This window comes from Salvelinus sp. IW2-2015, linkage group LG6.1 (genome assembly GCF_002910315.2).
Source record: "Salvelinus sp. IW2-2015 linkage group LG6.1, ASM291031v2, whole genome shotgun sequence".
Taxonomy (NCBI): Eukaryota; Metazoa; Chordata; class Actinopteri; order Salmoniformes; family Salmonidae; genus Salvelinus; species Salvelinus sp. IW2-2015.
Window position 1 is genome coordinate 6,942,803 of NC_036845.1, and position 12,114 is coordinate 6,954,916.

Here is a 12,114-nt window from a genome sequence, read left to right on the forward strand (position 1 = left end):
CACCCATGAGGGCACTATTGAGGACACACCACCACAATGGCATACTCCTGAGTGCACTTGCCTTTCCTCCCGTTCACAGGTGGGCCTGGCTGAGGCCTGTCCTCACAGTCTGAACGGTAGTGGGACACAGATGGAGCTTTATGAGATCATGGAACACGGATGCATGCACAGAGTGTTTGTCTTTGCACGCCCGCACACTTGTAAGAACACACGTACGCAAGCACAACACACAGACCAAACGCATACAAATATGAAAACCCAAGAAGTATACCGCATGTTTCATGACCAAGATATTCTACTACTATCAGACAGAAGACTTAACTGAATGAATGAACAGACAGATGGGTGAGGAGGAACTAGGAAGAGAGACCTGTGGGAAACTCCAGCTCCTGCCAACACAACCCTGGACACTCTCATTCAAGCCAGTACATTCATACAATACTGGCTCAACAAATGATCACATTTGAAGGGTTTTGGCTGAGGGGCAGAACGGRTGTAGGGCTTATAAAGATGGTACAGCATCATAGTCCATCCAGTACAGGCTGTGTSGACCAYGCAGGGTCAAATTRYAGTTTYCAGTGTTCTYGGACTATTCRATTGGTTRCTATGGTACCAGGCAAACMAAATAAAGTGCAGRTTAAGTACATCATGTATTGTACCCAGATCTGGCGTGGAGTTCTCAGCAGAGAGGCACATACATGAAGGTGACAGAGGTGAACGAGGAAGTCTTAAGGCTCAGTCTGCTCTGAGACACACCAGTAGATAGACACACCTGGCTCTCCCTCGTACTGCTCTAGAGGGCAAAGGTCACCAGTAGGCCGCTCTAGCTCCTCCCATGTTCCCCCTGAGCGGTCGGGGTCGTAGTAGAGACAGATAAATAACAACAGGAACAGGGGCTGATTAGATATCACTTAGTTTGTGGCTAAAGTCGTCAAAGCTAGTTCAGGTCTCAGTGTTGACTTCCCTGTACACATAAAGGAACAATAAAAGCATGGCAGGATGGTTCAACAGGGGGGTTACCACAGATACTATATCACAACATCTAGGTCCAGGTCTACCTTGTAAAAGAGGTATTCTGAGCTCAATGGGAATTCCTGGTTAAACAAAAAGGTTAAATAAATACAAATCTAACTGAAGCCAGTATGGCGCAACAACATGGATCATTTGTCTAGGTCGGGAACACAAAGGTACAATCACACACACCTGACTGGATACACATTCCCTGTTCTGCCTTGATTTCTGTTACCTCAACATTTCAAACAAGCCTCCTATTTGAATCCCAGTCAGGCCAGCCCAGCCCAGCCAACCCCCAGTCCCATGGCCTCTATGGATCAGTACCACATGCAGCAGCAGCATTAGTGCCATGATTAGATAAGTCCTGGCTGTGTCACGCTGCAGGGCTCTGTGTGAGCGTTAGCCCAGGGTCGGATCAATACATTAGAATGCCTCCCCCATTTGCCCACCCGCTGCCATTACCCCATCACAGAGAGGGGAGAGAGATAGGGGACAGGGAAGGGGAGAAACGGGAGGGGGGAGGAGAGAGAGACAGAGGATAGAGACAGGGAGACAGGAATGGGGAGGTGGGGACGGAGGGAGAAAGAGGGAGGGGAAGGGGGAGAGGAGAGAGATGGGGACAGAGGGAGAGAGAGAGGAGGGACAGAGGATAGAGGGGGAGAGGGGTAGGGGGAGAGGAGAGAGATGGGGACAGAGGGCGAGAGAGGACAGACAAAGGAGAGATGGGGAGACGGGAAGGGGGATAGGAGAGAGGGCAGGAGAGATGGCTGGCTGCAGACGAGGAGGAGAGAGGAGTGCTCATGGTTTCTGACAATGATGAAGGAGTTCTGGGAGTGCTTTGACAAGTTCTCAGCACCGGCTAGGCTTTCTCTCTTTCGCTCTGCTTTCTCCCTCCCTCTCTCTCCTTCTGCTCTCTCTCCCGCTCCCTTCTCCCTCTCTCTCTTTCTTTCTCTGCTCTTCTCCCTCTCTCTCTCACTCTCACTCCCTTCTCCTTCTCTCCCGTGGCCCGCTCCCTCCAATCACCACTCAGCTAATCTGTCAATTCACAGCGCAGCTCCAGAGAACTCAGGCTCATCCCCTCTCTTCCATCACCACACCCTTACATCATGTGACACGCTCTGTTACAACCTGTCAGAACATTTTAGGGAGAGAAACGAGAACAATACATTTGTGCTGAAGAATCAAATGGTTTAAGATGTCATTCTGTCTGTGACCCTGAAGAGCTTCAGTAAGAGAAGTAGGATCACGCTGTCTGTAGTAGTTCTGATTCCTCATTAAGGAGAGAGTCTTYKASTKRKMGKYMYKKMKMKWGWWKTKRCTSRWSMKKSKMSYYMWYTWKKMSMRYRWKCAMMYWYYSRTWKSSYSACTKKATWAWAYSRMWKRCAMYRWRWARWWWYWMTSTSMYMAWAWYWSWRTWRWKRWKWKAKKACWSMMMWRYSYYWKWCACKRGTTTAAAACACAAATAGTCTACTGCACCGTATCCACAACCCCCAGTGACACGTCTCACCTGAGCACTCTGAAGTCATAACACGAAACGGAGGACTGTTCAACATGGAACACAAAACTACAGTAGACCTCATGACAACTGAAAAACATGGAAGCTATGATGCTAGATGACAACACTGACCCAGTGTAGGAACCAGAAGAAGACTAGGAGGCTAAGCTAGGACACAGGACTGCTTGGTCACAGTCAGGGAGTGAGAGACACACAGCCTGCAACATAGAGCAGGACAGGGGGTGCTGTGGACCACTGTAATCAGGGCTGTTCAGTAGGGAGGAAACCTTTTGAAACGTAGTGAAACAGGGAGGTTCTCTCTGAACTTGTCCAATAAGAACACAGATTCTCATTATCCGTTGTAAAACATCTTGTTTTGATGTGCTCTACTGAACAGGACCCTGGTCCCTGCCGCTGCGGACAGATTCAGTCTTTCACAGGGGGGTTCTCTAACTCCCACCTCCTGTGAAAGACCAAACCTACACTCTATGTTACAGACCTTCACAAGGATCTGTTCCTTCTTCTCCATCGTCTGAGGAAGGAATGGAAAAAAGGAACCGAGTAGATATATTAAAATAAAAAACATAAAATGTTTATGAAGAGACAACATCACCAATATCACTGACCAWGGAGACAATACATGTTGTAAACCTTCCACAGGACACCCTGGTTAACACGGACAACATATAGAGTACTGAGACCATAAGAACACACAACCAACTCACTAAAACAGAAGACACAGCTTAACAAGGAATTCTGAGCCAAGCTCTGTCYTTCATGAGCAACTGACCAGAGAGAACCAACAGACAGCAGTATCTGTTAAACTTGCTTTGAGCCTTTTCCCGCTCAGAGGTTTATAGCGCAAAATAACCAATATCTCAAGGTGCCATACCCAGCTAAAGACTAGCAAATAACAAGAAACAATTGCTTCTGACAAAGAGATGCTTCTATCAAAGTCAAACCTGTTCCAAAGTAAGTGACCATAGTGACCAATGGAGAATAGCCTTAAGGTGTCACCAAACCAAAGCAACCAGAGAGGCAGTGATGCCACTGAGGCCCAGAGCTGGGTATGGAAAATAAAGCTGAGAACTTACTTCTGCCCTTGGTCCCTGTGGGTGGAAGCTGTGGTAGTTGCCGACCTCCTCTCCTGTCGGACATGGGGGTACTGGTAGGGCTGGTTTGGGCCGATCCGCTGCGGGGGTTCGCCCTACGGAGGGAGGCACAAAGTGGTACAGCCTGGGTGAGTCAAGGATCAGAGGTCAGGCACAGAGCTGACCTGTGATTGGTTGGAAGGCCCCGGACAAGCAGTAGGACTACATTTCCCAGCGTGCTTTGCTTTGTTATGTAAGAGGAGAGGATGGTTTCAGGCTGGTTGTAGAAACAGCAACACATCAAACAAACAAACTACTACTGTCTACTGGGGTTGGTAATGAACCAAACATGGGAAGAAAATTGTATCAAACACATATATGTCAGTTCACATATATACTGGACATGTACAATCATGTCCATGCTCAACCAGGGATGCTGCCATGTTGTTGGATCGCTGAAAGCTGGACACATAACAGATCATTTACCTGGTCAATTACCTGATCAATTACCTGATCAATTACCTGATCAATTACCTGATCAATTACCTGATCAATTACCTGATCAATTAACTGATCAATTAACTGATCAATTACCTGATCAAGTTAATAACTAACTACCTTTTACTTTCTGTAGTATATTTTTTCAATCTATCGTATTGAACGTATTCTCAACAGATATTCTTTGTCACATAAGACTTGTATTATGTTTTTACACCATCTGCCAGTTGAGCATGTGTGTCTGCTAAACACATCTGTATTCTGACAATATGTGTTGAAGGCAGGCTATGCATCAATTTAATACTGTAGCTTGAATTATTACTTAATTTGCTAAACATTAWTGACTAAAAGTTATTGCCTGAAAATGGCTAATATTGAGGAGTACTGGTGTCTTATTCTAATTTAAAGCACATAACAGATGATCAAGCTCATTTGTAATTGGTAGGTTGCTGACTAATTTGAATAAATTCTACATATCTGGTGTAAGCCAAAGCAGGGTATATGGGTTCATTTTAATTCATGTCAGCGGCTACCAGTTTGTGAACTCTAAAACACATCAAAACAATGACATTTGGCACATGACATGCTAGAGATAATGTAGCATCAGTTTTGCAACAAAGGTGATGAATCGCATGTTTCACTCGACCCATCAAGCTGCAAGGAAAGAGTGAGGACAGCACCCATGGGCGTTCGTTCAATGTGGACCAATGTGGACCAATGCGACCATGCGATCTGACGGTCTACAAAAGATTTGAAAAAAAACAACTGGAATAAAAAATGTAATTACAGGATAATAACAGGTAATGTTAGTAAAGAAAGAAAAGCACAATGGTCATCCATCACTACTATACTCAGTCAAAGTAGTGTATAAGTAGTGTGTTCCAAAAACAAAAAGAGTTACTATCTAGTCAACTACCAGTCTGGGATGGGGAAGAAAATGCAGCATCATTCGTTGCTTTAGGAGAGGGGGCGGAGTAAATTATAAAGTGGTAAGCTGGCTGGATGCTGATTGGATGCTGGGTGGGTGGTGGGGGGTTGGTGGTTGGTTGCAGTGAGACAGGCAGAGAGAGGGGTGGGTGGTGGTTGTTGGTTATTCTTTGGATTGGTGGGGCAGTAGCTATGCAGTGGAGGCTGGTGGGAGGAGAAATCGGAGGATGGGCTCATTGTAACGGCTGCAATGGCAGAAATGGAAAAGTATGAAACACATCAAACSCYTGTMTTTGATRCCAATCCATGAATTCCATTCCAGCCATTARAATGAGCCCGTCGTCTGATTTAAAGTGACACCAGCCTCCTGTAGATGTGTCTGTCTGGTCACCTCGTTAAGGCAGGTGAGGGAGGGGCGGAGCGTCCGGAGGGTAAAGACGGCATGGACCTCATGAGGGCGGAGTCGGGCCTCTCCGTGGACCGCGAGCGGGAGGTGGTGGTGCGCTCTAGCGCGGGACGCTGGTCAGCTGACCTGGACCTGCTGTGATACACATGTCTATCAACYGCTCCGTGGTTCCTGCAACACGTTATTGAGAGAAGGGAAGGAAGCTGCTGCTGATGACCAGGTGACATGATACAGCAGAGTCATGCATGGGCTGGGTCCCTGGGCTGGGCCCCACAGGGCCCTGCTGGCACCTACAGTAGAGTAGGAACAGGGAATAGCAGGTGTGACAGGGAGGGACAGGGACAAGCAGGGGACAATGTGTCCCTCATCTGTGGTAGGTGACTGAGTGAGTGAGTGGGAGGCCCTTTGGAATCTGTCTGTGAGTGAAAGACACTGGGTGAGATGTGAGAGAATAGTGGATTAGCATGTGTTGGTTGGTTTCCATTTAGCCTACTAGCTTACTATGCTCCTGCAAGGTACATGCCGAAAGCTGTCTCCYCCCTGCTATTGCAAAATGTAACTGAAATCTAGTTGGAAAAAGACAAAGAAAATATATTTTTGGCACTTTTGAGTAGTTTGGAAATAAAATGGAATAAAATGCATTTCACAGAAAATCTACACAGTATCATTATGTACAATAAAAACATGAATATGCTGTTGTTTTGTATCGTGTTGTTCCATAAGTGTCTTCATAGGCAGTCAGTGTCATTACCTCTCAATAGCATGTGTATATCTGAAAATCAGGTCACATCAGTTAGACATATCATTGTCATTGCAAATGCTCATGAAGTAAAATACCTTACTTTGACCAGATGTGGATTATCATCTGAAATGAGCAGCATTTGCAAAGCCAAAAACAAACACCAAACACTGAGGACACGGTGGCAGCACAGTAAAATAGTGAAAGGTTAGAGTGAAAAGTTGTCCAACAGAGGCTATGCTTCCTGCTTCCTGTTGTAAAGCTGCCAATTGCAACAAAGCGGTCACTCCTGATGCTGTAGGCTAGCCAATCGCAACACAGCCTTCGGGTCACTCCTGCTCTACACCAGCCAATCGCAATACAGCGGTCACTCCAGTTGTAACCCAGCCAATCGCAACACAGCCACTTCATCAGCCAGTGAACGACCTTGCGTTGCCTGAGACTTTAACGATGGTGACCATCATCATAATCATTCGTGGTCTACCATCCTCAGGTCGTTATGTCCAGGGACTGATGGCTTTGAACAGTAAAGGAGATGTCGGAATCTAACGACTTGTTACTTACTAGAGGTGTGTTGTGATGAATAATGTAGTTCACCATAGCTCTCTCTTTCTCTCTCTCTACTGTTCAGGATATTCCCTTGGGATTTCAACCCGGTCAAAATATTAACTCAAACAGCCCAATTCTGGTGTGGTTAGTATATACTCAGATAATACTTTGCACACCTTTGTTGCACAGTAGAAACATTAAAACTCTAGATAGATCGACTACAGCACCGGTGCTACTGTAACKTCTACACTGTAACATTACCTTGTCTACCACTGCACTCCTCCTGCTAAAACTATACATCTACTGAAGWAGCTACAARARGAGGTCCCCTCAATATAGACTTGCCATCTCAACCCTATGGGCCCTGGTCAAAAGTAGTCCACTATAAAGGGAATAGGATGCCATTCGGGACACAGTCAAATACTTTAGTCTAGTTCTACAGCCAACAGTGTGAGAAGCATGGCGTCTATCCAAGGTCACTGTCTAGATCTACTGTGCTGGCAGGGATTGTTCTCAGGGGCCGCAGCGACTCACCCGGGGCTCTGAGCCTCTCCCTCTCTGTCTCTCCCTCTCTGACTCTCCCTCTCCGTCTCTCTGACTCTCCCTCTCTAGCTTTCTCTCTGTCTCCCTCTTCTGACTCTCCCTCTGTCTCTCTGACTCTCCCTCCCCGTCTCTCTGACTCTCCCTCCCCGTCTCTCGACTCTCCTCCGACTCTCTGACTCATCTCTCTCCCTCTCCCTCCGTCCTCTCTGACTCTCCCTCCGTCTCTCTGACTCCGTCTCTCTCCCTCTCCCTCCTCTCTCTGACTCTCCCTCCCCGTCTCTCTGACTCTCCCTCCGTCTCTCTGACTCCGTCTCTCTCCCTCTCCTCCGCTCTCTGACTCTCCCTCCCCGTCTCTCTGACTCCCCTCCGTCTCTCTGACTCCGTCTCTCTCCCTCTCCCTCCGTCTCTCTGACTCCGTCTCTCTCCCTCTCCCTCCGTCTCTCTGACTCTCCTCCCCGTCTCTCTGACTCTCCCTCCCCGTCTCTCTGACTCTCCCTCCGTCTCTCTGACTCTCCCTCCGTCTCTCTGACTCCGTCTCTCTCCCTCTCCCTCTCTCCTAATCGTTCTGGCTATAGCAGAAAGAGAAAGCACACAGTTGGAATGGAGTGGAAGGAACATCTATTCTCCTCTCCTCTGTGACTGTGTTACTGCCATGGGACGTGAGAACCATTCATCTCCCTGCCAATCTACAGACAGTCAGAGAGAGTGAAGCTATCTGGGCCGCGGCCTCGCTCAGGGAAACTTTGTGACACTTTAATAAAGTCAGTTGCGCTGCCTCAGTTCTGACGACTCATCGTTTCTTTCTCCTGGAGAGAAAATGCACGGCGTGTGGTTTTTGACTGACAGCCAGATGGCAGCGATGGGAGCCCAGGAYGAGCTATTTGCAGCATTTCTCCAGGGGGGTGCTGAGAGTGTGACGTTGCGTTCCAAATGACACCCTATTCCCTATTTAGTGCACTACATTTTACCAGGYCCCATAGGACTCTGGTCAAAAGTAGTGTATTGTATAAGGACTAGGGCGTCATTTGGGAGTGCTCGGCTCGGCCCAGCCCGCTGAACTGGCACATCACAACATTGGGTCTGGCACACGCACCTGGGGGGAACCTGAGCATGAACCTAGGCCATCATAGGGCTGGCACAGCCTGGGCATGGGGCAATGCTGAGCTTCCCATACTTAGCACTCTTAGCATAGAGAAAGTCAGTCAGGTCCAGGACAGAAGAGAAACAGACAGACCCTCTGAGAGTCAGCATGGATAAATGGCTAGGCAGTTCTCCTTCTTCAGATGATTAAAATATCCTTCACTCATGTGGTACTGACCTATCGGCCATATTGGCCTTCATCAGAATGAAAATGACATGGTTTGAAGAAGACAGAGAGGGCCAGATCAAATCAAACTGCAGACATACAGTTAACCACTGTMAATAATAKTCCAGGCCATCCAAGATGGRGGAGGTAATGTTAGAGAGACAACCATGCATTAATAAAGGAAAGGTAAACATCCCATTACCACCAGCAGCATCAAAAGGCCATGTGTCCTTTTGTTCAATGCAGCCCTTATACAGTATTACCTGCAGAGCTGAMCATCAGAGCTACCAATGACSAGCCAGTCTTTATTTACRCAGATACAAACAGGACACCACTGATCACAAACACAACTTGTCATCTTACCACTGARGGTAGACTAGTAGGKATGACAACAAAACAMCAACAGAGTACGATACATGTGTCACAACCYATGTCGAGACACGAGAGCTCGCAGCAGCCTCAATATTACACAGTAATTGGAGGCAGTTGTGTGGTTTATGGGTCTGGTACACAACTTGAGCAGAGCTGTGATGACATGCTCCAGAACCAGATATCACCCAGGATATCACGTGGGGTTCATCACCTTTTACAATCACATAGAAAATGTTTTAATGTCATACAGACGACTACAGAGAAAAAGACCCACAAAATGMCTGACTGTGGAWATATACGWAGAGACACTGTAATGTGAATACCTCTTGTAGTCATAGTCGACGGAAGCAGAGGAGGAGTACGCGCCCTCTGAGTGMGCTCGGGACATCCTAGTGGAGCGCAGTAACCTGACAGCCTCTTCTCGACTGATGTTGGATATGCGGTGGTTGCGGCTGGCGAAAAGAGAGCGGTCAGAGGGAGTCAATGTCCTGGTCAAAGTAGTCCCTATAAAGGGAATAGGATGCCATTCGGGAACACAGTCAAATACTTTAGTCTAGTTCTACAGCCAACAGTGTGAGAAGCATGGCGTCTATCCAAGGTCATGTCTAGATCTACTGTGCTGGCAGGGACCTGTTCTCAGGGGCCGCACGGGCCACAGCGACTCACCCGGGGCTCTGAGCCACTCCACTCACTCTCTCTCTCTCCTCTGACTCCTCTCTGTCTTCTTGACTCTCCCTCTCTCTCTGTCTCTCCCTCTCTCTCTGTCTCTCCCTCTCTTCTGTCGTCCCTCTCCGTCTCTCCTCTCCGTCTCTCCCTCTCCCGTCTCTCCCTCTCTCTCTGTCGCTCCCTCTCCGTCTCTCCCTCTCCGTCTCTCCCTCTCTGTCTCCCCTCGCTCTCTGATTCCTCCCTCTCCCTTCTGTTTCTCTCCTAATCGTTCTGACCTATAGCAGAAAGAGAAAGGCACACAGTTGGAATGGGAGTGGAAGGACATCTATTCTCCTCTCCTCTGTGACTGTGTGACTGCCATGGGACGTGAGAACCATTCATCTCCCTGCCAATCTACAGACAGAGAGAGTGAAGCTATCTGGTCCGCGGCCTCGCTCAGGGAAACTTTGTGACACTTTATAAAGTCAGTTGTCGCTGCCTCAGTTCTGACGACTCATCGTTGTTTTCTCCTGGAGAGACAATGCAAGATGTGTCGTTTTTGACTGACAGCCAGATGGCAGCGATGGGAGCCCAGGAAGAGCTATTTGCAGCATTTCTCCAGGGGGTGCTGAGAGTGTGACGTTGCGTTCCAAATTACACCCAATTCCCTATTTAGTGCACTACATTTTACCAGGGCCCATAGAACTCTGGTCAAAAGTAGCGCACTATATAAGGACTAGGGCAAATTTGGGAGTGCCCAGCTTGCCCAGCCCGCTGAACTGGCACATCACAACTCGGGCCTGGCACACGCACCTGGGGGGAACCTGAGCCTGAACCTAGGCCATCATAGGGTGGCACACGCTGGGCATGGGCAATGCTGAGCTTCCCATACTTAGCACACTTAGCATAGAGAAAGTCAGTCAGGTCCAGGACAGAAGAGAACAGACAGACCCTCAGAGTCAGCATGGAGAAATGGCTAGGACAGTTCTCCTTCTTCAGATGTTAAAAATATCCTTCACTCATGTGGTACTGACCTATCGGCCATATTGGCCTTCATCAGAATGAAAATGACATGGTTTGAAGAAGACAGAGAGGGCCAGATCAAATCAAACTGCAGACATACAGTTAACCACTGTTAATAATATCCAGGCCATCCAAGATGGTGGAGGTAATGTTAGAGAGACAACCATGCATTAATAAAGGAAAGGTAAACATCCCATTACCACAGCAGCATCAAAAGGCCATGTGTCCTTTTGTTCAATGCAGCCTTATACAGTATTACCTGCAGAGCTGATCATCAGAGCTACCAATGACGAGCCAGTCTTTATTTACCCAGATAAAAAACAGGACACCACTGATCACAAACACAACTTGTCATCTTACCACTGATGGTAGACTAGTAGGCATGACAACAAAAAACAGCAAGAGTACGATACATGTGTCACAACCAATGTCGAGACACGAGAGCTCGCAGCAGCCTCAATATTACACAGTAATTGGAGGCAGTTGTGTGGTTATTGGGTCTGGTACACAACTTGAGCAGAGCTGTGATGACATGCTCCAGAACCAGATATCACCCAGGATATCACGTGGGGTTCATCACCTTTTACAATCACATAGAAATGTTTTAATGTCATACAGACGACTACAGAGAAAAAGACCCACAAAATGTCTGACTGTGGATATATACGTAGAGACACTGTAATTGAATACCTCTTGTAGTCATAGTCGACGGAAGCAGAGGAGGAGTACGCGCCCTCTGAGTGGGCTCGGGACATCCTAGTGGAGCGCAGTAACCTGACAGCCTCTTCTCGACTGATGTTGGATATGCGGTGGTTGCGGCTGGCGAAAAGAGAGCGGTCAGAGGGAGTCAATGTCTGTTTTAAGAATACCTTATTACCAGGTTGGTCAGGTGGGACAGAGAGAGAGAGAAGGTCATGAACCTGTGGAAGGAACCTGTTTTTCACATGACCCTGGGGACAGTTGGGGACAACTGATGGAAGCGCACCAACTCCCTGTAGACTGTTAAGGGGAAAGTTGATGGGGTGCACCAACTCTCTGTAGACTGTAAAGGGGACAGTTGATGGGGCGCACCAACTCTCTGTAGACTGTAAAGGGGGCAGTTGATGGGGGTGCACCAACTCTCTGTAGACTGTTAAGGGGACAGTTGATGGGGCGCACCAACTCTCTGTAGACTGTTAAGGGGACAGTTGATGGGGCGCACCAACTCTCTGTAGACTGTTAAGGGGACAGTTGATGGGGCGCACCAACTCTCTGTAGACTGTTAAGGGGACAGTTGATGGGGTGCACCAACTCTCTGTAGACTGTTAAGGGGACAGTTGATGGGGGCGCACCAACTCTCTGTAGACTGTTAAGGGGAAAGTTGATGGGGGCGCACCAACTCTCTGTAGACTGTTAAAGGGACAGTTGATAGGGGCGCACCAACTCTGTAGACTGTTAAGGGGACAGTTAATGGGGGCGCACCAACTCTGTAGACTGTTAAGGGGACAGTTATGGGGGCGCACCAAC

The 12,114-nt window shown here is 47.9% G+C and overlaps 1 protein-coding gene across 3 annotated transcripts in view; it reads right to left on the reverse strand.

Moving 5' to 3' along the window:
* The window catches only part of LOC111964950 (regulating synaptic membrane exocytosis protein 4-like), an 85,247-nt gene that overhangs the window by 59,543 nt on the left and 13,590 nt on the right, over nucleotides 1–12,114 (reverse strand). For 2 of the 3 annotated variants that reach the window (XM_023988842.2, XM_023988843.2), the window contains one exon: nucleotides 3,604–3,716. In XM_023988842.2, coding sequence (XP_023844610.1) covers nucleotides 3,604–3,716 — 113 coding nt within the window. Of the gene's footprint in view, nucleotides 1–3,603; nucleotides 3,717–5,416; nucleotides 5,603–12,114 lie in introns of all 3 variants that reach the window. The other variant, XM_070443930.1, reaches the window with a different exon arrangement.